The 25,050-nt window shown below is 40.1% G+C and overlaps 1 protein-coding gene across 1 annotated transcript in view; it reads right to left on the bottom strand.

Annotated features, from left to right (window-relative positions):
- Positions 1-261: 261 nt before the first annotated feature.
- Positions 262-25,050, bottom strand: part of UBASH3B (ubiquitin associated and SH3 domain containing B) — a 152,485-nt gene continuing 127,696 nt past the window's right edge. The window contains exons 10-14 of the mRNA XM_045860279.1: positions 22,851-22,943; positions 21,459-21,603; positions 6,397-6,503; positions 4,576-4,685; positions 262-3,130 (exon numbers count right to left, since the gene is read on the bottom strand). Coding sequence (XP_045716235.1) covers positions 2,993-3,130; positions 4,576-4,685; positions 6,397-6,503; positions 21,459-21,603; positions 22,851-22,943 — 593 coding nt within the window. The 3' untranslated portion in view covers positions 262-2,992. The remainder of the gene's footprint in view (positions 3,131-4,575; positions 4,686-6,396; positions 6,504-21,458; positions 21,604-22,850; positions 22,944-25,050) is intronic.

Genomic DNA, 25,050 nt, shown 5'->3' with positions numbered 1-25,050 from the left:
GACGCAGCCCCTGGTATAAGCGGCAGAATGTTTTGCTCTCAATCCCATGTTAAATCCTCTGGCTAATTCCATCTCAGTTTGTCTCAGATTAAAAAATATCCTCTCTACAAGAAACCATTTGGTTTTTGTATCTGGCCTTTCCTTCCTCCCTTTCTTCTCCCACCCCACCCCATCAACATTTGTTCTTTTTTTTAAATATTTTATTTATTTATTTTTAGAGAGGAAAGGGAGGGGGAGAGAGAGAGAGAGAGAAACATCAATGTGCAGCTGCTGGGGGTCATGGCCTGCAACCCAGGCATGTACCCTGACTGGGAATCGAACCTGCGACACTTTGGTTCGCAGCCCACGCTCAATCCACTGAGCTATGCCAGCCAGGGCTCAACATTTGTTCTTAATAAGCACCAGGCTCAGATCAAAAACAACTGGTCTAAACTTCAGGTTCTAATATCAACCTGGAGGATTTGGATGAGTATGAAATCATTTTTCTTTTATTATTCAACACGATTTCCAAAGAATTTCTCATTTGGAGCTCAAGTTTAGTTGTTTAAATAGATGTGAAAAGAGAATTTATTGTGAGTTCAGATATTCAGGCCATTTTAAAAAGCAATCTGGATTATTACAGCAGAGGAATAAACTCTTACCTTACTCAGGGTTTTCCACTCAAATTATTCAGAAAACTGTTTCAGACTTCTGTCTCCTTTTGCTCATGTAGACAATAGCCCAAGGCTCTGTCTGCTTTGGACTAAGGACCATGGACGGTGGCCCAGCTACACTGACCTATCAGGTCGCCACAGGACGCAGACAACCCAGAGGGAGGGAGAGGATAACCCATTCTGAACTCCATTCTGTGTAAGTACAGACACAGCCCAGAACATACTGCTACTATTTTCAAGGGAATTGCATGAGAGGTATTCAAGCATGATTCTGAGCATTGAAAGACCATGAAAATTTGTTCAGAATCTAATATACATTATTGATCTGATTCACTTCCTTACAGATAAAAGAATGGTAGCAACATTATATGAACTGTAATGTGATGTTTCTCTTAAACCCTTTAATGAGAGTATTTCACCAATTTTAAGGTTAAAACTTTAATGATGTCAGCATAGAGTTACTTCTATACTCAGAAGCTGGACGGTGTTTGTGCAATGCCAGAAGAAATCCAGATTTGCTCCTTAAAATGTAAAATTTATGACATATTTCTTTAAGTGACTTTTAAACCCCAACTATAATCCTCTTGCTGATTAACACACAAGGACAGCATCCTTTCACTCCTCTTCTTTCCAGGGAATCATTACATTCCCATTTCCAATAGGAGCATAGACCTATTATTTATTTATTTATTTATTTATTTATTTATTTATTTATTTATTTATTTTTAGAGAGGGGGAGGGGAGGGAGAAAGAGGAGAGAAACCTCAGTGTATGGTTGTCTCTCTCTGCCCTGACTGGGAATTGAACTGGCAACCCTTTGGTTTGCAAGTTGGTACTCAATCCACTGGGCCACACCAGTCAGGGCTATTTTCTATACACCATATTTACCATATTTTATGCATTTGGGTTTTGAAGCCTATGCTATGCTACAATATATATTGATTTGTCTTGCACTAATGCTCTTTAAGTGGCTGGGATTTCATTTTGCACGTGTATGCTACACAGACCAGACCAGACCACTGTCTGCTGCCGTCAGCACTCAGCTTGTCACACAATCAAGTAGACATTGATAACTGATGTTTTGGCTTGATTGTCATTTATTTTCTTTAGCTAACCTCCTTCTTGATTCAGGAAGCAGGTGTGAAGAGAAACCATAGGATGTGCTTCTCTCAACTTTCCTTAAGTTGCCCTACCTATATATTTAAAATTATTATAGAAAAACAAACACAAAAGGACAGCCCGCGTAGCCGTGCTGTCAAGACTGTCATTTCCGTTAGCTCCCTGACTTCGTTATGCATCCCTGCTACAACTGGTGCATTTGTGGATGTCCTGTTATGATGGACATGTGCTGTATGTGAATGAACAACAACCTGATCCTTGGTATGGTTTCTAGATGTCCATATTGCACAAGAATGAGCTTTTTGCTGACTAAAAAATGTATGTCACACACATCCTTTCAAAACACCAACTGCCTTAACCCAGTGACCATAGTCCAGACTCCAGGGCCAAGGACAAGCAACCACGGTGATTCAGAAGTCAGTGGCTCTTTTGGTCGCAACACGGTTAATTAAGAATCACTTTATATTTTGCAAGTTCTTTGTTCCTACAGTTGAGTACTTCACACAGTTATCTTATTTTCCTCCTGAGTAGCCAAAAGTGCTTTGGAGAGCAAGTGTGCCTTGTCCCCCGTTTCACAGATACAGGCAGCTGCTCTGGAGAAAGCTGGCAGCACCAGAGGAACATCTGAGTCCTCAGGGCATGCATCCAGACCCAGCAGCACTGGGGGTCACACTGAGAGCATATTTTGATGTGTAACTTAGAAAGATGCTCTGTAGGACACGTTTTCTGAGAGCCTGATAAGAATCCTTCAGCGTGGTTTTGTCTGACTGGAACACGGAGTTAAAGAGAAAGTCCCATCTCTAAACTGGCAGCTCACTGTTGCTCCAGCTGGAGTCTGGATACCCTCCTTCCTCCTGTATCCTTCCTCAGGCTGGGTTGGCGCCCCTACGTGAGGGCTCAGGGGCCTTGGCGGTGCGCTGGGGGAAGGAAGGATGCATCCTCTGCCTTAGCAGGTGCCTCAAATTACGGCAACCATCCTTGAAATCCTTGTTAGCTAGGTAAGAGTCCAGAGACAGAATGAATTTTATCCCTGAATCAAGTTTTGTTTTTTCCTTACACACAGTCTCATTACAAGAATTTTAAAGCATCAAAGGAAGTATGCAAATTATTCTGAGCTGTCTGCTTATAATGGGGTGCAGACTTTTTCACTGTTTTAAACACACAAAAAGACACTTCTCCAAAGACGTTTGCAAGCCCTTTTCCTTCTTCATTGGTGTGGTTCAGTCTTGTAGCAAGGTCTCTCTCCAGTTGAAGCCTCCAGTTGGCCCATGGGTAAGAGGAAGGATGGGTGGGTCTGTCAGCTGCCATATTCCAGTTTCTCCCAATTCTTCACAGGAACAAAAGCCCAAGTATGGAATCTGCAGTAAGAGTAGTAAAGAAGTGGGAAGTAGAAAATAGAGGTTTAATGCTTCCCCTTTTACCTAGACACAAAGAGTTGCAGGTGGCCCTCCAGAATAAGGAATATTCATAGGAATCAGTAGGGTCTTGACAGACAAGCATCCCCCCAACATCCATAAGGAAAAAGAAGCTGATAAGTTAGAGGGAAGAGTATTTACATTGCAAGAGGATTCACCAATAGCATTTATTAAATGGTGAGCTCCTCTAGTGCAACTACTCAATTAGAGCTGGCTTCTTAACAGTGTGGGAGAAAAAAGGGCAACATAGAAAGCTAAGGTGCTGCGAGTTAACTCCTAATTTCCTATAAGTCAAGCTAAAACCACAGGGCAGGGGAAAGTAGTGGTGGGAAAATGGAGACAACTGTACCTGAACAACACTATATAAAAAAGAACAGTATATGAAATGGAGAAGCCAAAGAACTTACATGCATGACCCATGGACATGAACTGGAGGGTGGGGGTTCCTGGAGGGAATGGGGATACTATGCAAAGGAGGGCAAAGGAGGAAAAATTGGGACAACTGTAATAGTATAATCAATAAAATATATATATATATTTTTAAAAACTGCAGCTTAAACATGTCTGGTGTGATACTTATAGACAGTGGGAAGGTGACTCAGTTTTTGAAGAGCTGTTCATTTGTTTTACCCAGCTTTATTTATTTATGTATTTCCATGTGTGTCTGTAACATCCAAAGTGGGAGCTGTGCCCTTCCTCATCTCAGTGTCCATAGCATCTAAAAGCTTATTTTGTGTGTGTGTACAGAGCTGCATTTATAAACAAGACACAAATTTCTGCCCTCCAGCAGCTTACAGAGTAAAGGGAAAGACGGATGCATAAATAAGCTTTTAAAAAAATGAGAAGACTATTGCAATTGAGTTTAAGCCAGTCTCTGGGGGCATATGGAGGAATCATATTCATCAGCTTGGACGGAGGTGTGTGGGAGGGCAGCTGACAGAGAAGGAAGAACCCAGATGTGTGGGTCAGGCTCACGGCCTCTGGCTCACTGCCCTGTTTCTGGGTTTGCCTTTCTGTCTGACATTTGAAATCACTGCTTCCTGTGGCCAACCAGCCAGGACCTCACTTCCGGCTGAGCTTTGCCCCCACCCGCTTCATCCAATCCTCAGTATTCAAGGAAAGCCAGACAACTTGCTTATAATCTTTAGCTACTTCTCAATTTTAGCTCTAACAAACTAGAACTAGGTCAAACATGTCTTTTTCTCTTACACAGGTCTAATAAAGTGCCTTACACAGAGTACCATTCAGTGCTTCTTGGTTGAGTGAATCAATAAATGCACCTTCCTAGCTCAGAGCACATGCCTCAGAGAACCTAGTTATCAGCCAGGCGTTGAACTGTTCTAAAATGACTGGGCACCACAGGCCCCCGGAAAGCAAGTGTGAGTTACCTTTCGGACCATTTGTACAAAGTCCTTGGAGTTCTGAGGGGACAGGCCCTGAAGCTGGCAGGTACACGCTTCGAGGGAAGATGCATGGGCCACAATCAAGATGTTATTTCCTGGAGGGGAAAAGCAAGGACTAAGAAGACCATTTCTATACAGACATATGTAAACTTTGTGAATGCTGGAAGCCAAGTGTTCTGGGGAGGGGCAAGCAGTATCAAGAAAGAGACGAATTGGACAAACAAAATTCTGAAAATGCTTTGTATCATTAAGGCAGCCTCATGTCATTAAAAAACCCATTAATCTTAAAATAATTATAGGTTCATAGGTTACATGTGTAGTACACTTGTATATATATGAAGTTACTGTTGGCCCTCGGACAACATGGGTTTCAACTGTATAGGTCCACTTATGTGCAAATATTGTTCATTAAATAGTGTAAATGGATTTTCTCTTTCTTAGGATTTCCTTAATAACTTTCTTTTGTCTAGCTTCCTTTATGGTAAGAATACAGTATATAATACATAAAGCACACAAAATATGTGTTAATTGACCATTCGGTAAGGCTTTCACTCAACAGTAGGCTCTTTGTAAAGTTTTTGGGGAGTCAAAGTGACATGTGGATTTCCAGCTGCATGGAGGTTGGTGTTCGTAACCCTGCACTAGTCGAGGGTCAGCTTTATGTATTGTATGTTCACAGCAGGACTGTGTATGACATGTTCCATGTGTATCATACTATGTATCCATACACAATGTGTGGGTGTGTACACAGAGTATGTTCATTGCACATACACACATACCGGGAAGGTCCCGTGCACCCTTTACCCAGTCTCCTCTGATGTCTTGCCTAATTGGCATTTTATCACAATCAGGAAATGGACACTGGTACAATTCACACAGCTCATTTAACTTTCACCAGGTTTTCTTAATTCTGTCACATGTGTATCTTTTTGAATATATACCACAATCAAGATACAAAACCATCCTTTGCCTACAGTTCTCTTTGCTACTCTTAGTAGAGTTCTCAGTGTTGCCATGTAGACCTGTGAGCACTGGCAATGTTCTGGTTGGTAGAACATGCTGGGAGTCATTACAGGAGGGTCATGGAAGTGGAAGTAGTGTGAGTGGCTTTGTGAGTGATGACTGTGAGGTGGGAATCATCCGCAGCACTGTTAACCAGGGGTCTCCACTGTTAACAGTTCAATGCATATAATTCCAGGCTTTGCTTTTATATTTTTATATATATAAAGATACATATTTTAACTTAAAAAAGCAATGGGAATGTTTATACTCTTTTGCAACCTGCATTTTTACTAAAAATTTTGTTGTGAATAGTCAGTTTTACATATTGTTAACTATTGTAGTTCAATGTTTATAAAATTCAATAGCAAATAGACTGGAGCCTTATAGAACACTTCCTGCTTGGTGGTAATAGTGGCAGTATGTGTGTTTGTGTAGGTGTGTTTATGTGTAGATGTTCACGCTCTGGATCACTTATGGGAAAAACAATGTTAGGTTAAAGGACTTCTAGAAATTGTAACAGGGAAACTCCTTCATGAAGTGCAAGATAAAGAGCTCTCATGTCAAAATCTAAGTTACTTCATTTTGAAACTAAATTTGGTGTATTCCCATGGAATACCCACCCTTTTAGGTATTTAAGAGAATACTACAAATTTAATATGAAAGTATCTACAAGAGAGTTTGGAAAGATTTTTTATTTATTAAGTGAGTCTGGCAAAAGAAGTTGAAACATCTTGAATAGCCTATTAACCATGCTGGAAAAATGGTCACCTATTTAAAGACCGAGTCTAAAATAATACCACTTACCTTTACTTTTACATTCACTTATTATTTCTTTTGTTACTTGAAAACTTCTATTGATATAAGTGTCATAGGACTCTGAAGCAACTAATTTGCTGACTGGAATATGAGGTCTGTAATAGAAAAATAAAACAAAAGCAATAGAACACTTTGATCTCAAGACAAAGCAATTGATATTACTCTTAAGTTTCATTTCAAGACCCTTCTAAAGTTTCTCTAATTCTGTTTATCCATTTCCTGAGGAAAGGGAGGAGGTAGAGTATTAGAGTATCCACTATATAGGCATGGGGTTAAAATGTACAAAATGTACAGAAATAAAGGCCAGGAGTGAAGAGTGTCAGAGTGACCAGTTGAAAAATGAAACATCTGGTGCAGGTTTCACATGCAAGATGATTCATAAGCAAGTCATTATAGACAATAGGAAGCAAAGCAGAAAGTATTTAGTATTATTACTATCTATTTAGAGCACTAGATATTGCCTAAGCCTCTCTTCAGTAGCCTTACAAACAATAACCTGTAAGGATATTGTTTGGATAGGCTTTATTTTTAACATTTTTCCAGCTTTATTGCAATATAATTAGCATATAACATTGTGTAAGGTTAGGGTATACAGCATATTCATTTCACATACATATATTACAAAATGATTATCACCATAGCCTTAGCTAATATGCCTACCACGTAACACAATTAGCATTTCCATTTTTGGGGTGACAACATTTAAGATGTATTTTCTTAGCAACTAGAAAGTATAAAATATACTATTGACTATAATCAACATGCTGTACATTAGCTCCCCAGAACTTACTTATCTCATACTGGATAGTTTGCAACCCCTGACCAGCATCTCCCCATTTCCTTCCAGTCCCTGGTAACCACCACTCTATCATTGGTTCCTCTGAGTTCGGCTTTCATAGGGTCTACATAAGTGATATGTGTGGAAATCTCTTGTTTGAGATCCTGTTTTCATTTCCTTTGGATATATACCCAGAGTTGGGATTGCTGGATCATATTGTAACTCTATTTTTAATTTTTTGAGAAACCTCTGTTCTGTCTTCCATAGAGCAATACCAATGCACAATCCCAAGAATGCTATAGAAAGGCTCCCTTTTCTTCACATTCTTGACAACACTTGACAGTTCTTGGATTTTGATGATAAGCAACCTGATAGGTGTGAGGTGATGTCTCGTTGTGGTTTTAATTTGCATTTCATTGATTAGTGATGTTAAGCATCTTTTCATGTACTTGTGGGCCATTTGTATATCTCTTTGAAAACATACCTATTCAGTCCTTCTGCCAATTTTTTAAATAGACGTTTTGTTTTTCAATTAGTTTATATTCGGTATTATGTATTAATTTTAGGTGTACAGCATAGAGGTTAGGCAATCATATGCAGACTTTACAAAATTGTCTACATATTTGCTGTACACAATTGGCACTGTACATAGTTATTTGAATATTATTAACTACATTCCCTAGACTGTACACCCAGTCCCCAACCTACCTCCCCTGTGGCAACCAATGGTCTGTTCTCTGTATCTATTCATTCTGTTCTTCAGATCCTACAAATAAGTGAGGTCATATGGTATTTGTCTTTCTCTCACTTATTTCACTTAGCATAATAATCTCTAGGCCCATCCACGTTTTTGCAAATGGTAAGACTGTTCATTCTTTTTTTTAAGGCTGAATCATAGTCCATTGCATACAAAGTACCACCTCTTTATCCACTGTCTACTGAAGGGCTCTTGGGTTGCTTCTGTATCTTGGTTATTGTAAATAATGCTGCAATGAATATCGGGGTATTTATATTCTTAGGAATTAGTGTTTTGACTATCTGCCCAAAAATGGAATTGCTGGGTCATAAGGCAGTTCCATTTAAAAAATGTTTAAAGTATTTTTTTATTGATTATGCCATTAGTTTTCCCAATTTTTCCCCCTTGATCCCTCCTCCACCCTGCCCTGCCACCCCTCCATCATTCTCCCCCATTTAGTTCATGTCCATGGGCTGTACATGTAAGTTCTTTGAGTCCTCGGTTTCCTATACCATTTTTTATCTCTCCCCATCTATTTTATGCCTACTAATTATGCTTCTTCTTCCCTGTACCTTTTCCCCCTATTCTTCTTCCCTTCCCCCTCCCACTGAACTCCCTCTGTGTGATGTCCATTTCTCTGATTCTGTTCCTGTTCTAGTTGTTTGCTTAATTTTTGTTTTCATTGTTTTTCTTTACTTTTAGGTTCATTTGTTGATAGTTGTGAGTTCATTGTCATTTTATTGTTCATATTTTTGATCTTTTTCTTAGATAAGTCCCGTTAATGTTTAATATAATAAGGGCTTAGTGATGATGAACTCCTTTAACTGGATCTTATCTGGGAAGCACTTTATCTGCCCTTCCATTCTAAATGATAGCTTTGCTGGATTGAGTAATCTTGGATGTAGGTCCTTGCCTTCCATGACTTCAAATATTTCTTTCCAGCCCCTTCTTGCCTGTAAGGTTTCTTTTGAGAAATCAGCTGATAGCCTTATGGGAACTCCTTTGTAGGTAACTGTCCCCTTATCTCTTGCTGCTTTTAGGATTTTCTCTTTGTCTTTAATCTTGGGTAACTTAATGATGATATGCCTTGGTGTGTTCCTCTTTGAGTCCAACTTCTTTGGGACTCTCTGGGCTTCCTGGACTTCCTGGAAGTCTATTTCCTTCGCCAGATTGGAGAAGTTTTCCTTCATTATTTGTTCAAATAAGTTTTCAATGTATTGCTGTTGTTCTCCTTCTGGCACCTCTGTAATTAGATACTGGAACATTTCAGGTTGTCCCAGAGAATCCTCAGCCTCTCTTCATTTTTTTGGATTCTTATTTCTTCATTCTGATCCAGTTGGATGTTTATTTCTTCCTTTTGTTCCAAATCGTTGCTTTGAATCATAGTTTCCTTCTTGTCACTGTTGGTTCCCTGAATATTTTGCTTTATTTCATCTTGGGTATCTTTAATTTGTTCTTTCATTTTTCGACCAGCTCAACCAGTTCTATGAGCATTTTGATTACCAGGCCTTTACATTGTCCATCAGATAGGCTGGCAATCTCCTCATCACTTAGTTCTCTTTCTGAGGTTTTGCTGTGTTCTTTCATGTGAGCCATATTTGTTTGTCTTGGCACAGCTGATAGGTTGGAAGGAGGCGGGGCCTTAGGTAGTCACCCATTCAGGGCAACCCTCTTTGCTGAGCTGCCTGTGGTGGAGGGGCCAGAGAGGGAACAATGCAGCTTGTCTGCTCCTCTCTAGTGCACTTTCAAACAGATTCTCGAGTCAGACGGGAAATATCTCCCACGGTGGCCTCCCCAGCTGTAGCCCATAGTCAGCTCTGAGTCTCAGTTTTCCCCTTAAGTCACTCCCTCCCATGCAGCTCTGCCGAGCTCCGCAGTCAGCCCCGCCCCTCTGCTGCCTCGCTGCGGTTTTTCTGAGTCACCCGTGGAGTATGCCATACTGGTCTGGTTGTTCTGGTTGATTTTTTCTTAATTCTTTGGTTGTCGGAGTTCCATGTAGTTTGATTTTCTGGTTTTTGATTCTTTATTGATTTTAGATTGGTTGTTATCTTCCTTTTGGTTGTGCGAGGAAGGGAAGGGTTTCTACCTATGCCTCCATCTTTGCTGGAGCTCCCATTTTTAATATTTTGAGAACCCTCCATATTGTTTTCCAGAGTGGCCGCAACAACCTGCATTCCCACCAACAGGGCACTGGGGTCCCTTTTCTCCACATCCTCACCAGCACTTGTGGATTTATTGATGATAGCCATCCTGACAGGTGTGAGATAACTCACTGTGTTTCTAATTTGCATTTCTCTGATGATTGATGTTGAGCATCTTTTCATGTCTATTGGTCATCTATATGTCCCCTTGGGAAAGTGTCTATTCAGGTCCTCTGCCCACATTTTAAAAAAAATATATATTTTATTGATTATGCTATTACAGTTGTCCCATTTTCCCCCCTTCACACCTCCTCCCACCTTCTGCCCACTTTTTAACTGAATTGTTTTGTTTTGTTTTTGCTGTTGACTTGCATGAGGTCTTTATAAATTTGTATATTAACCCCTTATTCAATGTTTCATTGATGAATATCTTCTCCCATTCAGTAGGTTGTACTTTGGATTTGCTGATGGTTTCCTCTGCTGTACAAAACCTTCTTAGTTTCATGTAGTCCCATTTGTTTACCTTGTCTTTTGTTTCTCTTGCTCAAAAATATGTATCAGAAAAAAATATTGACAAGAGAATGTCAGATATTTTACTGCCTATGTTTTTCTTATAAAAGTTTTATGGTTTTGAGTCTTACTTGGTAGTCTGTAATCGATTTTGAGTTTATTTGTGTATATGGTGTAAAAAAGTGGTCTAGTTTCACTTTTTTCCATGTATCTATCCAACTTTCCCAACCCCATTTATTGAATAAACTGTCTTTACACAATTGTATGATTTTGCCTCCTTTTTTGAATATGAATTGACCACATAGGCATGAGTTTATTTCTGTCTCCATTCTGTTCATTGATCTATATGTCTATTTTTATGCCAGTACCATGCTGTTTTGGTTACTATGGACTTGTAGCATATAATGTGGTACCTCTAACTTTGTTCTCCATTTAAAAAGGTTTTTTTTTGTTTTTTTTAAATCCTCACCAGAGGATATGTATATTGATTTTAGAGAGAGGTAGGGAGAGAGAGAGAGAGAAACATCAGTCCATTGTCTCCCATATGTGTCCTGACTGTTACAGGGTGTTACAGGGTTACAGCCAAGAGGGGGGACCCCAAATGGGCATTTGAAATGGGGTCCAGAACTTAAGGTGTCCAGGAGATTTTAAGATGTCTCCATCCCCCCCTACCCAGGGTGTGGGTTGGGGGAAGGGACAAATGGAGCAGGGCCATTGAGAGCTGTTTTGCATAGCAACAGCCTTGCAGCTACCCTCTGGTGTGGTCATTTAACATATCTATAGCCTTTGGCTGGTTGCATGGATATGTTAAATAGCTGTGATCATCTCTGAGCCAGGGGAATGGAAGTAACTTCCCCACCAAGACGTGACTGGGGGCAGATCCCCCAAGCTACAGTGCCTGAGTGGGAGCTCGGAGAAGATTGGCTCTAGGACATGCCCAGACTCATGATGGCAGCCCAGTAAAGCTGGAAGGATATGAATTCTGGCAAGTGAAGCCAAGTGTGGGAGGAGTCGGAAATGAGGCTGCAGAGGAAGATTGGCCGTGGGGATTTAAAACCCAGACTTGGCGGCCATTAAGAGAGAGAACCATGCTGCTTTAGGAGGGAGAGCCATGCGCAGCCCTGAGAGGAGAGAACCATGCTGCTTTGAGGAGAGCCATGCGCAGCCCTGGGGGGAGAGAACCATGAGGCTTTAGCAGAATAGGGAGGACCTCAGCCATTGAGGGAGAACCGTGCTGCTTTAGGAGAGAGAACCACGCGGCCTTGACAGAGTGGAGACTCCCACAGCCCTGAGAGGGAGAACCAGGAGGCCTGGACAGAGCAGGGACCCCCACAGCTTTAGAAGGGGAACCACCACCTGGTTTTAGCAGAGATCCCGGCGACTCAGCCGAGGCTGCCGGGAACCCAGGGAGGTCTCCCAGTCGAGATGGAGTATTAACTGGGAAGAACCAGAGGACTGCCTGAGCCATGGACTTCTATTTCCTTTCCTGAGATACGGTACTCTGGACTGGGCAAAGGGGGAAGGAAGGAAGGACTGTGACTGTTTGTGGGTGTTTTAAGGGACTTTTGGATTTTTGATGAAGACATTAGGTCACTACTTTAAGTTTGTATAGCATTAAATAAACATTTCCTTTCCTTTTCACAAATCTCTGGCATTGAGAGACGTCCTTCCTAGGGTGGCAGACATAACGGACCCGGGGCCTTCTTTCAATAATAGTATATTGTCCCAGGCCCCCCTTGTTGTGTTCTGTAACATGACCAGTGATCAAATGGGCAACCTAGGCACGTGCACTGACCAGTAATTGAACCCACAACCTTTTGGTGTACAAGCCGATGCTCCAGCCAACTGAGCCACTCAGCCAGGGCTCCCACTGTGTTCTTTGTCAAGATTGCTGTGGCTGTTTGGGTTCTTTTCTGGTTCACATCAATTTTTGTATTATTTCTTGTAGTTCTGAGAAAAATTATATAGGTATTTATATAGAAATTGCATTGAACCTATTGACTGCTTTGGGCAGTATGGACATATTAATGATATTAATTCTTCCTAACCATGAAAATGATATATGCCTCCATTTATATCTTCTTCAATTTCTTTCTTTATTGTCTTATAATTTATCTGAGTATGGGTCTTTCACCTCCCTGGTTAAAATTTATTCCATGATGCTTTATTTCTTACATACAATTGTAAATATGATTAGTTTTTTTAGTTTCTCTTCCTAATAGTTCATTATTAGGGTATAAAAATGAAACTTGATATCTGAATCTTTATTTTGTATGCTGCTTTACAGAATTCATTTATCAATTCTTATAATTTCTTGGTGGAGGGGGCTTTAGGGCTCTCTATATACAGTATGAATCATGGTATCTGAAAATAATGAATTTCATTTCTTCATTTCCAATTTAGATACATGCTGTTTCTTCTTCTTGTCTGATTGCTGGGGCTAGGACTTTCAGTACTATGTTGAATAAGGGTGGTGAAAGTGGACTTCCTTGTCTTGTTCCCGATCTTAAGGGAAATGCTTTCAGTTTTTCTCTGCTGAGTATGATGTTAGCTGTAGGTTTGTCATATATGGCCTTTATTATGTCCAAGTATGATCCCTCTATTCCCACTTTGCTCAGAGTTCTTATCAGACATGGGTGCTGAATTTTGTCAAATGCTTTTTCTACGCCTGATATGATCATGTGATTTTTATCCTTCCATTTGTTTATGTGGTGTATCATGTTAATTGGCTTGCAGATATTGTAACAACCTTGAATTTCAGGAATAAATCTCACTTGATCATGGTGTATGACCTCATGATGTATTGCTGAATGAGGTCTGTTAATACTTGGTAGAAGATTTTTGCTTCTATGTTCATCAGGGATAGGGGTATAATCTTCTTACTTTGTAGTGTCTTATCTGGTTTTGGAATCGGGATAATGCTGGCCCTGTAAAACGAGCTTAGGAGTCTTCTTTCCTCTTGAAATTTCTGGAATAGTTTGAGAAAGACAGGTGTTAGTTCTTCATTGAATGTTTGGTAAAATTCACCTGTGAAGGCATACTGTGCAGGAGTTTGTTGAGAGTTTTTTGGTTATTGTTTCAATTTTGTTCATTATAACCAGTCTGCTCAAATTTTCTTTCTTCTTGATTCAGTCTTAGGAGACTATATGTTTCTAGGAATTTATCCATTTTTCCAGATTTTTGACTTGCTGGCACATAGTTGCAATATTTTCTAACAATCCTTTGTATTTCTGTGGTATCAGTTGTCAGTTCTCTCATTTCTGATTTTATTTATTTGGGTCTTCTTTTTTTCTTGATGTGTCTGGTTAAAGGTATATCAATTTTGTTTATCTTTTTAAAGTTCTGTTTCACTATTAGTATTTTTTAGACTCTATTTCATTTATGTTTGCAATGATTTTTATTATTTCTTTTCTTCTACTCACTTTGGGCTCTGTTTGTTCTTTATATGGTTCCTTTAGGTGTAAGGTTAGATCGTATACTTGAGATTTTTCCTCTTTCTTGAGGTAGGCCTGTATTGTTGTGTTTTCCCTCTTAGTACTGCTTTTTCTGTATCCCATAGATTTGGGGTTGTTATATTTTTATATTCACTTGTCTTAAGGTATCTTTTGATTTTTCCCCTTGATCTCATTGTTAACTTATTTTTAGTAAACTGTTATTTAACCTCCACGTGTTTGTGTATTTTTTAGTTCTTTTTCTTGTAATTGATTTCTGGTTTCATACCATTGTATTTGGAGAAAATGCTTGACATGCTTTCAATGTTAAATTTATTGAGACTTGCTTTGTGATCTATGAGGTCAATTCTAGAAAATGTTAAAAAGCACTGTAGCTGGTGTAGCTCAGTGGATTGAGCATTCGCCTGTGTTGGTGGTTCGATACCCAGTCAGGGCACATGCCTGGGTTGCAGGCCAGGTCTCCAGTTGGGACCATGCGAGAGGTAGCTGATTGATGTATCTCTCACACATTGATGTTTCTCTCCCTCCCTTCCCTTCTCTCTAAAATGAAATAAGTAAAATATTATAAAAAAGGAAATGTTAAAAAGAATGTATATTCTGCTTGGGGTGAAAAGCTATGAAAATATCAATTAAATCCATCTGGTCTGGTGTGTCATGTAAGGCTGCTCTTTCCTTGTTGAGTTTCTTTCTTGAAGATCTATCCATTGATGTCAATGGGGTGTTGAAGTCCTGTATTACGACTGTATCATTGATCTCTCCTTTTATGCCTATCAGTATTTGCCTTATAGATGTAGGTGCCCCTATGTTGGGTGCATAAATACTTACAAGGATTCTATCTTCTTGTCAGATTGATCCTTTCATCATTATGTAGTGAACTTTTATATCTCCTAATATATCCTTTATTATAAAGTTGATTTTGTCTGATATAAGTATTGCTACTCCAGGTATTTTTTAGTTTCCATTTGTATGAAATACTTTGTCCATTCATTTACTTTCAGTTTGTGTTTATCTTTTGATCTGAGGTGGGTCTCTTGTAGACAGCATATATATGGATCTTATTTTCTTATCTATTCAGCTACCCTATGTTTTTTAAATTGATTGTTGATAAATACATATTGATTACCATTTTATTATTCATATTATATTCATTTGTTTTCTTCTTTCTTCTTTTTAAATAAGTCCCTCTAAAATTTCTTGTAATACTGGTTTGGTGGTGACGAACTCCTTTAGCTTTTGTCTGGGAAGCTTTTATTTCTCCTTCAATTTTAAAGGAGAGTCTTGCTGGGTACAGTAGTCTTAGTTGCAGGTCCTTGCTTCTCATCATTTCTAATACTTTTTGACAATCCCTTTTGGCCTGCAAATTTTCTGTTGAAAAATCTGTTCACAGTGTAATGGAAGCTCCTTTATAAGTAACTAACTGTGTTTCTCTTGCTGCTTTTAGGAGTCTCTCTGTCTTAACCTTTGGCATTTTAATTATAATATGTCTTCGTATGGGCCTCCTGAGGTTCATCTTGTTTCGTATTCCCTGTACTTCCTGGACTTGTGTGCTTTGTCCTTAATCAGGTTAGGAAAGTTTTCAGTCATTATTTTATCAGAGGTCCGCAATCCCTTCCTCTCTTTCTTCTCCTCTTGATACCTTTAGGGTTCAGATGTTGTTATGCTGCATGTTGTCCCAGAGGTGTTTTAAACTACCCAATTTTTAAAAATTCTTCATTGTATTTGCTCTCATTGGGTGTTTTGTGCTACCTTGTCTCCCAAATTGCTGACCAATCCACACTTCATCTAACTGCTGTGATGATTCCTTCCAGTATATTCTTCATTTCACATATTGTGTTCTTCATTTCTGCATGGTTCATTTTTGCTCTTTATGTCTTTTATGCTTACTATCTCTTTGTTGAAGTTCTCATTAACTTCACCCATTCTTCCCCACAAAGTTCCATTTTCCTGGAATGTCCCTTGTGTGGGTTATCTGAGCCCCACTGTTGCAGTTGAGTGTCAACTGTTGTAGTTGAGTGTCAACTGTTTTTGGGTGGGGTTGACGCACAGGCTGGCTGACTGTGAGAACTGACCTTGACCACACTGTACTGACTGCTGTTCAGAGGATGATCTCATGAAGTGGATTTTCCCCAGCAGGGTCTGGCATCTGCCAACATATCCCTTCTGGCTGTGCCACTTGTGGAGCTAGTTGGGTTGTGCCCTGGTGTGGTTGCTAGCCAGCCACAGGTGTGCTGGCTCTGGAGACTCTTGGGAGGGACTCCAGTGAAAGTCAATATCATATACTACCTGTAACCAGCCCTGGACCACCTGTTAGGAGGTACAAACAAGCTACATTTGATGGCTGCCTCTGCTAGGCCTGGGTGAGTGTGGATGAGCCAAGCTGCCTACCAAGGCCAGCACAGGTCAGGAAAGCCCTGCCCATATTTTAATCAGTTTTCATTTTTACTATTGAGTTATGTGACTTCTTTATAAATTGTGTATATTAACCCCTTGTCAGGTATATGACTTGCAAATATTTTTACTACTCCATAGGTTGACTTTTCATTTGGTTGATTGTTGCTTTTGCTTATCAAAGTCTTTTAGTTTGATATAGTCCCACTTAATTAATTTTGGGTTTTGTTACTTGTGCTTTTGGTGTCACCCCCCAAAAAATCATTGCTCAAATCATGCCAAGAAAGTTCTCCCATGTTTCCTTCAAAATTTTTTATAATGTCATTCTTAAGTGTAAGTCTTGAATCCATTTTCAGTTAATTTTTGTAAGTGATGTAAGACTAGGGTCCAATTTCATTCTTCTGAATGTGATTAATCACTTTTCCCAACACCATTTATTGAAGACTTTATCTTTCCCTCATTGAGTATTCTTGGCTCCCTTGTCATATAATAGTTGACTATAGATTTGAGGATTTTTTTCTGGGTCTCAAGTCTGTTCTATGGTCTATGTGTCTATGTTTATGTAAAAATACTGTTAGCATACTGTTTTGATTAGTATAGCTTTGTAGTATAGTTTGATATCAGAAGTGTGATGCCTTCTTTTGTGGTTCCATATAAATTTTAGGATTTGTTTTTTCTGTTTTTGTGGAAAATGTCACTGGAATTTTGATAAGGATTGCATTTAATCCATAGATGCATTTGGTTGGTATGTGCAGTTTAACCGTATTAATTCTTCCAATTCATGAGCATAGGATCTTTTCATTTGTTTGTATCTTTAATTTCTTTCATCAATGTCTTGCAGCTTTCAGTGTACATGTATTTCACCTCCTTGATTAAATTCATACCTAAATATTATATTGTTGTGGATGCTATTGTGAATGGGACTGTCTTATTTCTGTTTCAGATGTGTTCTTGTTAGTGTATAGCACAACAATTGATTTCTGTATGTTGTTTTGTGTCCTGTAACTTTACTCAATTTATTGATAAGTTCTGACTGTTTTATGGTGATCTCTAGGATTTTCAATATATTCTATCATCTGCGAACAAACGGGGCAATTTTACTTCTTTCTTTTCAGTTGGGATGACCTTTATTTCTTTTTCTTGCCTGACTTCTCTGGCTAGGACTTCCAGTATTACAATTGGAGTGGTAAAAGTGGGCATCCTTAATCTTGTTCCTAATATTAGAGTAAAAGCTTTCAATCTTTCACCATTGGGTATGTTAGCTCTGCATTTCTCATATGGCCTTTATTATGTTGAGGTATGTTCTTTTTATACCCAATTTGTTGAGCATTTTTTTCATGAAAGCATGGTGTATTTTGTCTAATGTTTTTTCTGCATCTATTGAAATGATCAAATCATTATGATCATCCTGCTAATGTGGTGTATCATGTTTATTAATTTTCATATGTTGAACCACCCTTGCATCACAGGGATAAATCCTGCTTGATTGTGATGTATGATTCTTTTAATATGCTGTTGAATTTGGTATGCTAATATTCTGTTGAGAATTTTTACAATATATTCATCAGGACTATTGGTCTGTAATTCTCTTTTCTTGAGGTGTGCATATCTGGCTTAGGTATCAGGGTAAAGTTCACCTTATATAATAAGGTGGACAATTGAAAGGACAGGTTTTAAATGCAGATGTATGGCCCTGGCTGGTGCTGCTCAGTGGATTGAGTGCAGGCCTGCGAGGTTTGATTCCCAGTCAGGGCACATGCCTGGGTTGTGGGCCAGGTCCCCAGTGAGGGGCACACCACACATTGATGTTTCTTTCCCTCTCTTTCTCCTTCCCTTCCCCCCTCTCTAAAAATAAATAAATAAAATCTTTAAACAAATAAATGAAGATGTATGGTCCCTTTACTATTTGTTTCTCATCTATGAGGTATTTATCTTGTTTTGGAGTACAATTATGTCATACTTTTTTGTCTTCTTATTGTGTCTTTCCTTTCTGATATTTACAGCATGGTGGGTGAAGGTGGTGATCAGTTCTCAAAGTGAATGCACACAAAATCTTGGTTGGAATACATTACACTGCTACTACTACTACTATTATTATTATAAAGATTTACTGAGAGGTTCCCATGTGTCAGGCTCTGTGCAACGTGCCTTCTTACACTCTTTGAATTTAGCCCTTCTAGCAACCCTTTTGCAAATCCTGACTTTAGAGATGATAAAACTGAGGCTCAGAAATGCTACAGAGGACGTGTGTATGCTTATATCATAGAAGCTCTTAGAGCCTGGATTTGAACCTGGGTCTGAGATCAATGCCTGTAAACATGTTTTCCACTTGGGACCATTTCTAACAGCGTCCACCTCTCAGCTGCCTTTCTGTGCACTTGGATTTACTGTCCTGGGAGAAAGAATGCTGCTCCATTTGAAGGAAACTTGCTCTCTTCTATACAACATTTTTTCAGCAAATATGCTGCTTGTAGGAAATAGCCTTCTGAATATCATAACACCTTCAGAGCTAGGGAGAAACATGAATCACCACTTGTGAAGGACATACATCATTGTTCTGCAGCAAACTCTTTCTCCCCATCCAAACCTCTCATCTAGTTGTATTACCACTTAGGTCACTGGTCTCACAGATGCACCCCTATACCACCCCCCACCATGAGAAAAGTCCTCTTTGTATGGTCCAGATAGTCATTTCAAAAGTGAATCCCCATTGTAGTATATGAGACTAGAGTAAGTGACAAGCAGGTAAGTATCTAGTTACTGGTATCCAGTTCATCCTGGCCAGCTCTTGCCTTTGGCAGTTCTTAACTTAAGGTTTAACCTATGAATGGTTTTCATATTTGAGCCACCAGTCCTGATGGGGATGAGACAGAGTCAAAGATTTCTTACCACTGTCAGCAGAATGTGTCATGCTCTAGCCACACCTGCAGGATACACGTACTGTACTCAGAGTCAGCTGAGCCTCCAACCACCAACTAGACCTGGAACCTTGAGCTCTGGGTGCTCAGCAACCATCCCTAGGACATTATTCTTCCCAGTAAACTCTCTCCTCCTCACCTTGTTTGGGTCTAGGCTTCTGCCTTGAGCCCCACACTGAAGTTTGATTGATTGTCCCTCTAACACACCAGATCCATGTCCCCTTTTCCCACCACTCCCTACCACACACAGTCAAGACCCTATTCTGAAGATCCATCCAACTGGTGTGTATATATGTCTATTTCTAACTTGCTCCCTCTCGCCTAGCTCCCTAAGACGGGGGGTGCTTTCTGCACCCAGTCCCAATGCTGGCTCTTGTTGCCTGTGGATGACACAACACTTGGATATCAGTCATTGGTCTGGTTAGTTTCTCTCAGCCTGGCCTCCAGTCCTGCCTCCCTGCTGTTATAAGGTGACAGGGTTCTTCAAACAGCACTCGCCTGCTTTACATTACCCTGGCCATCACTCCTTACCTACCACTATATTTCTTCAGTCATTTGCACCACACCTTGCTTCAAAAGGTCTACTCACTTTGCCTAACTAATTTCAGAGGAAATTCAACTCTAGGGGTGGTGGCTCTTGCATGCTGAAGTATGTGATAAATCACTGACCTTAACAATTGATTTATAAAATTAGAAGGGGCTTAACCTTTTTTCCCTTCTTAAACACAAAATGATTGAATTTTGATTTTTTGTAGAAGAAAAGAAAAGCTGGAATAAAGACCATGGTCTGACCCCCCCAGGTTCCTGACATTCATCATTCTGCCTGTACTACTGATGGGATGTGTGGCTGTGTGCATTAAAAGGCCCAGGTAGAATGATTCTGGAGACATTTGTAAATCAGCTTGGGAAGAATTGCAGGATTCACTTAAGGGAAAAGCTGAAGAAATGGTTGTTCCAAGTTGGCCTGGGAGGTGAGTGAGGAAAATCATTTTACCAGTGTTGGTAGCAGTTCACCCTGTTTCCAGGCCAGAAAGATGATGGCTGATGGCACAGGGCAACAATTTATTGCTGTTTTGCTCAAAGAATTAAAAAACAGTGGCCATAGTATGACCAGGACAAAATTAGTAGGGGATCTGGTTGATTTAATTTTATTTTTGAGGAATATGAATTCCTCTAAGCAAGAAGAAGTAGTGCACATTAAATTTTTTAGCGTGTTATATGAGGTATTATTTGTAGAGTAGGAAAATAAGCACAGGGGGGAAAATGCAGCCAGAAACTGCCATGGCTTCATCTATAGTGAGGGTAGGTATCTGCAATGAAAGGTCAAGGGAGGCCCCAAGGAAGAAATCTCTGCTTATATCAGTCACTTGTTCCAAATTCTACCCTAAGAAATATGGTGGCTGTAACTCTGTCCCTCTTCAAAGACAATTTACAAATGTCTAAGTACATTTCTGACAGTTAATGTAACTCTACTGTTATAATTGGTTAATTCTTAATTGTTCACTTGCGAACAATGTACACACACTTCTTTTTAATCCTAGCAGTCTGGTCCAGTGGAGGAAGGCAAAGGACTGGGGATGAGGAGCCTCTAAAGGAGATTACACAGTGCTTTCCATGCAGAGAAGGACCAACAAAGGCTAGTTGTTGTTCCTGTCATTGCGATATGTGTCCATCAAACGCACAACTTTAGGCAAAGCCACTTGTGTTCTCTTACATATAAAAGTGGCTTGTCTACACTCTGGGGTTATGGCAATGATACATGAAGATAGAGAAATTAAACATGGTTTGAAAAATTACAAATGACAAAGATAAGACATTGTCATTTCATTTATCTCCCACAGTCTTGTGGAACTGCATCACCATCTGCTGGTGCCCGCTCCCAGAATGCAAGATGGTTTTATTATTCACTGGAAGAGACATAATACAGTCAGGAAAGGTCACTGTGTGGGGAGATATGATCTAAAGTAATCTAAATACAAGGGGATGCTGGCTTTCTCCAGTTTGGGTTTTAGAAATCATAGCTTGACTGTGGGGTATGTCTGGTCCTTCATTTCCTTCAGTGGCCTGCCCTGGTGTGGTAAAGTACTTCCACGCTGGCCCCAAGAAACAGCAGTTCCCGAGGGTTACCTGTAGGTTGTATCAACACTCAGGTTGGCTGCAGCTAACTCTGATGGAGGTATCCATGCAGGTAATGTGTTCCCAGCAACCCACTTTGTCCACTCAAACAAGCCAGGCTCTACACGGATCTTCAAGTGATTTTCTTGTTGTAAACCTTAGAGGTAAGATAAAATGAAGATGAAGGAAACATCACTATGTTCTCAGTGGAAAAGTTAATTAGAGGCCAAACTGTCATAAAAATTCTGGTAAATCTGCTATCCTCTTTTCAACCAGATGCTACACAGAGCAAAAAGGAAGTGGAAATATGTGGGTTTGGACCAGGGTTTTAACTTCTTGTGTTACAAATATATGAGTTTAATAACGCTGGCCACAGCACCAGGATAGGATGTATGTGGGTTAAGGAAAAAAAAAAAACCACGAGTCATTACCCCATAATTTATAGAGTTCTACAACTCCTGTAATTCCTTTTTCTAAAGTAAGCCCCAAGACTACCTCATGAAAAACTTCAGACATTCTCTCAGTATCCATTAGTCTATAATCGCTTACATCGTATTTGAGTATTAGGCAAATCATTCATTTTCTCTATCAAAATATCCAGGGTTGAATACTTACAAGTGAGAGTATACAAGTTTCACACTTTATCACAGTGTAATGACCCTCACAGTCAGGCTGTCCCTGTGTAACTCTCTATATATTGCCTTAAGCCAAGTTTTTCTATGCAAATTTAATATATAATGCATTTTAATAGATAAATGCATTCTGGTTTACTTAAGATTAATGAAAAGCAATCTCAACTACAGTGTCAATTCTTTGTTGGCTCAGCTATTGCTGGCTCATTCATTTGTTTTGTATAAGTAAACGGTTCAGCGTTTCTTCTTCTAGGTTTTTTTTTCCAGTGAAATGAGAAAGGCAATTCCTAGAGTTCAACCTTCCACAGATTTTAGGATAGAAGTTGAATATCTTTATAACAATGGTGTTTCTAAAGTCATTCCACTGAAGAAACAAGGACAGTTAAGACCTGCAGACACCTCAAAGCATCATCGCTACTGCAAACAAGAGGCAAATAGAGCGGAGTGGGAGGACGTGACGTCACTGTTTCATGATGTCGCTGGTTCATGCTCTGTGGGCTCTGAATCATTGCCAGACGATGTTTTACATGACTACAGTTCATCCAGAAAAAAAATTCAAGAAAAATAGTATTTGTATACTTCCTTTTATCATGCTGATACTGCTGGAGAATGGTTTGGGGACTTTCATAGAGATATCTTCCAAAAGAATCACTATTAAAAATTCCAAATTTGAAGCGTTTACTTGGCTATCATCCCATGAGTCTAGGATGACTTAGGTGTAGGGCTGCCTGGAGACAGAGGGTCGGGCTGGTTGACCTTCATCAAGTCTTACCTTTCAAGATGTTGTACGCAGTCTGAACACAGCGCAGGGATGGGGAACAATAGATGTGGTCAATAATGGTGTTACTTTCTAATAAAGCTTCACCTGCAAAGAAAACCAAAGGGCGATCAATCTGATGGGCTCAGCCTCAGCTGGACGCTCCTGTGGGCAAAGATGCAGTCAGACCCTGCAAACCTCTCTGTCAGTGAGGGATCACACAAAGTCAGCAGTCTCAACCCTTTTTGTTTCAAACAAATCCCTTGATACAGAGACTTATTTCTAGGAAAAGAAGCCAAGTGAAAGATGCTTTCTTGTCTTTTTCTCTCCTGCCTGGTACTTAACAAGGGCAAAATGTCCACTTAGGAGAAACCTAGAAACTTAATAAATAATGCTTTGATTGCAAGTTTGTGATAAAAGTAGGAGTGTTTAAATTGTTTTAATTTTATGCTGTTCTAAATAAAATTTCAGCTTGTCACATTCTTGTCACATTCTTTACTAGAGGTAAATCTCAACACCTGATACTTCAGCACTTTCCTCATGGAATCCACTTTTTTCCTCTACTGAATAAAGTTCAAACACCTTGATACAGTGGTCAAGGTCTTCCACAAACTTGTCTTTATTCATCTTGCCAACATCATCTACTGCCCTTCTCATAATCTATGCTCTAGAAACAAGACAGCTTGTTTCCTCTACACTCTTGATGTGGTTTCTCATGCCTATGACTTTATGTTGTTCTTCCCTTCTCTCCTCCTGCTCCTTCTTACCTAGCTGACTTTGACTTCCGGTCTCAGCTTATCTTGCTTCTCTCATGTCTTTTTTCTGCTCCTATACTTTGTTTTTTGAGTTAGAAGGGTGAAATCAATGTGGTGTTTTTAATTTTTTTCAATTACAATTTATAGTTAGTATTATTTTGTATTAGTTTCAGGTGGCAGGGTTTCCATTCAAGATGGCAGTGTAGGTAAACACAGCTAGCCTCCTCACACAACCACATCAAAATTACAACTGAACTAGAGAACAACCGTCAGAAATTGAGTTGAATGGAAGTCCTACAACTACAAATTAAAGAACCACATCAAGACTGTAAGGAGGGGCAGAGATGTGACAGGCTGCTTCCATAGCCACATATGGTGGGTAAAAATTGAGAGAAATATCTTGGGAATGAAGAGTCCCAGCCCCACACCAGGCCCACATGCCCAGGGTTCAGTGCCAGGAAGATAAGTCTCCATAACTTCTGGCTATAAAAACCAGTGGGGATTGAGGCTGTGAAAGACAAACTGCTGGAGTCTCAGGCAGTTCCCCTTAAAGGGCCCACACACAAGACTTACTTGGACACACTCCTTTTGAGCTCCTGTGCCAGGGTAGCAGCTTGAAAGGCATTAGAGGCGTAAGGGGAGAAACTGAATAGTCTGGCATCAGGGCAAGAGCTGGGGCACAGCTTTCTCCCAGACATAAATGCTAGCAGAGGCCATTGTTCCTTTGCTGAGTGTTCCCAGTCACAGAGCTGGCAGGTGGGTGTCATATCTGAGACTTCATCAACCTGGCTCACACCATTTGCCCTACCCTGGTGATCACCTGAGGATCCATACCACCCAACTTTCAGGGCCACCCAGGCTGTTTCCAGTGGCTTTTACAAATACAAATGGCTTGTCTTGGCTCATGCTTTAGATTCTCTTAAAATCTCTCAAACAAACAGCATCTAGCCTCAGCATGCCCCATGCCTATTGCTAAGTGCCCCCAGGCATGGCACTAGCACCAAAGCAGCTGGCCTTGGTTCACACCTTGGACTCACTTGGGCACATTGACACCTAGCACAAATAGCAGCCAATTTCAGATTGTTTTGCAACTTATTTGGGTGGCCCTGGACAGAAAACAGGGGGTGGCTGACTTTGGCCTGCACCTCCCGGGAGGCCCCAGAGCCTGCACTCCCCATGAACAGCTACCAATCACATCAGAGCACCACCACCCAACCATCTCTGCAAGCAACATACTCAAGGGGCAGACTCAGCAAGCACCACTGTGCTAAAGTAAGTCCTGCTCTGTGGAGTGGGCTCCTGCACAGCTGATTCTCCAAGGTGGTTGGAGTTTGGTGGTCAGTGGTCAGTGCCAGTCCTTGCTGCCAATTGGCCTGTGTAAATCCCTCCCATTGACCTGCTAATGGCAATCAAGGCTTGTCTGCAGGAAAGGAGTATACACAGCCCACACAGTGAGTGTA

Source organism: Phyllostomus hastatus, unplaced genomic scaffold, assembly GCF_019186645.2.
Source record: "Phyllostomus hastatus isolate PE091 unplaced genomic scaffold, TTU_PhHast_1.1 phas_scaffold_193, whole genome shotgun sequence".
Classification (NCBI taxonomy): domain Eukaryota; kingdom Metazoa; phylum Chordata; class Mammalia; order Chiroptera; family Phyllostomidae; genus Phyllostomus; species Phyllostomus hastatus.
This window is presented reverse-complemented; position numbering and strand designations above follow the sequence as displayed.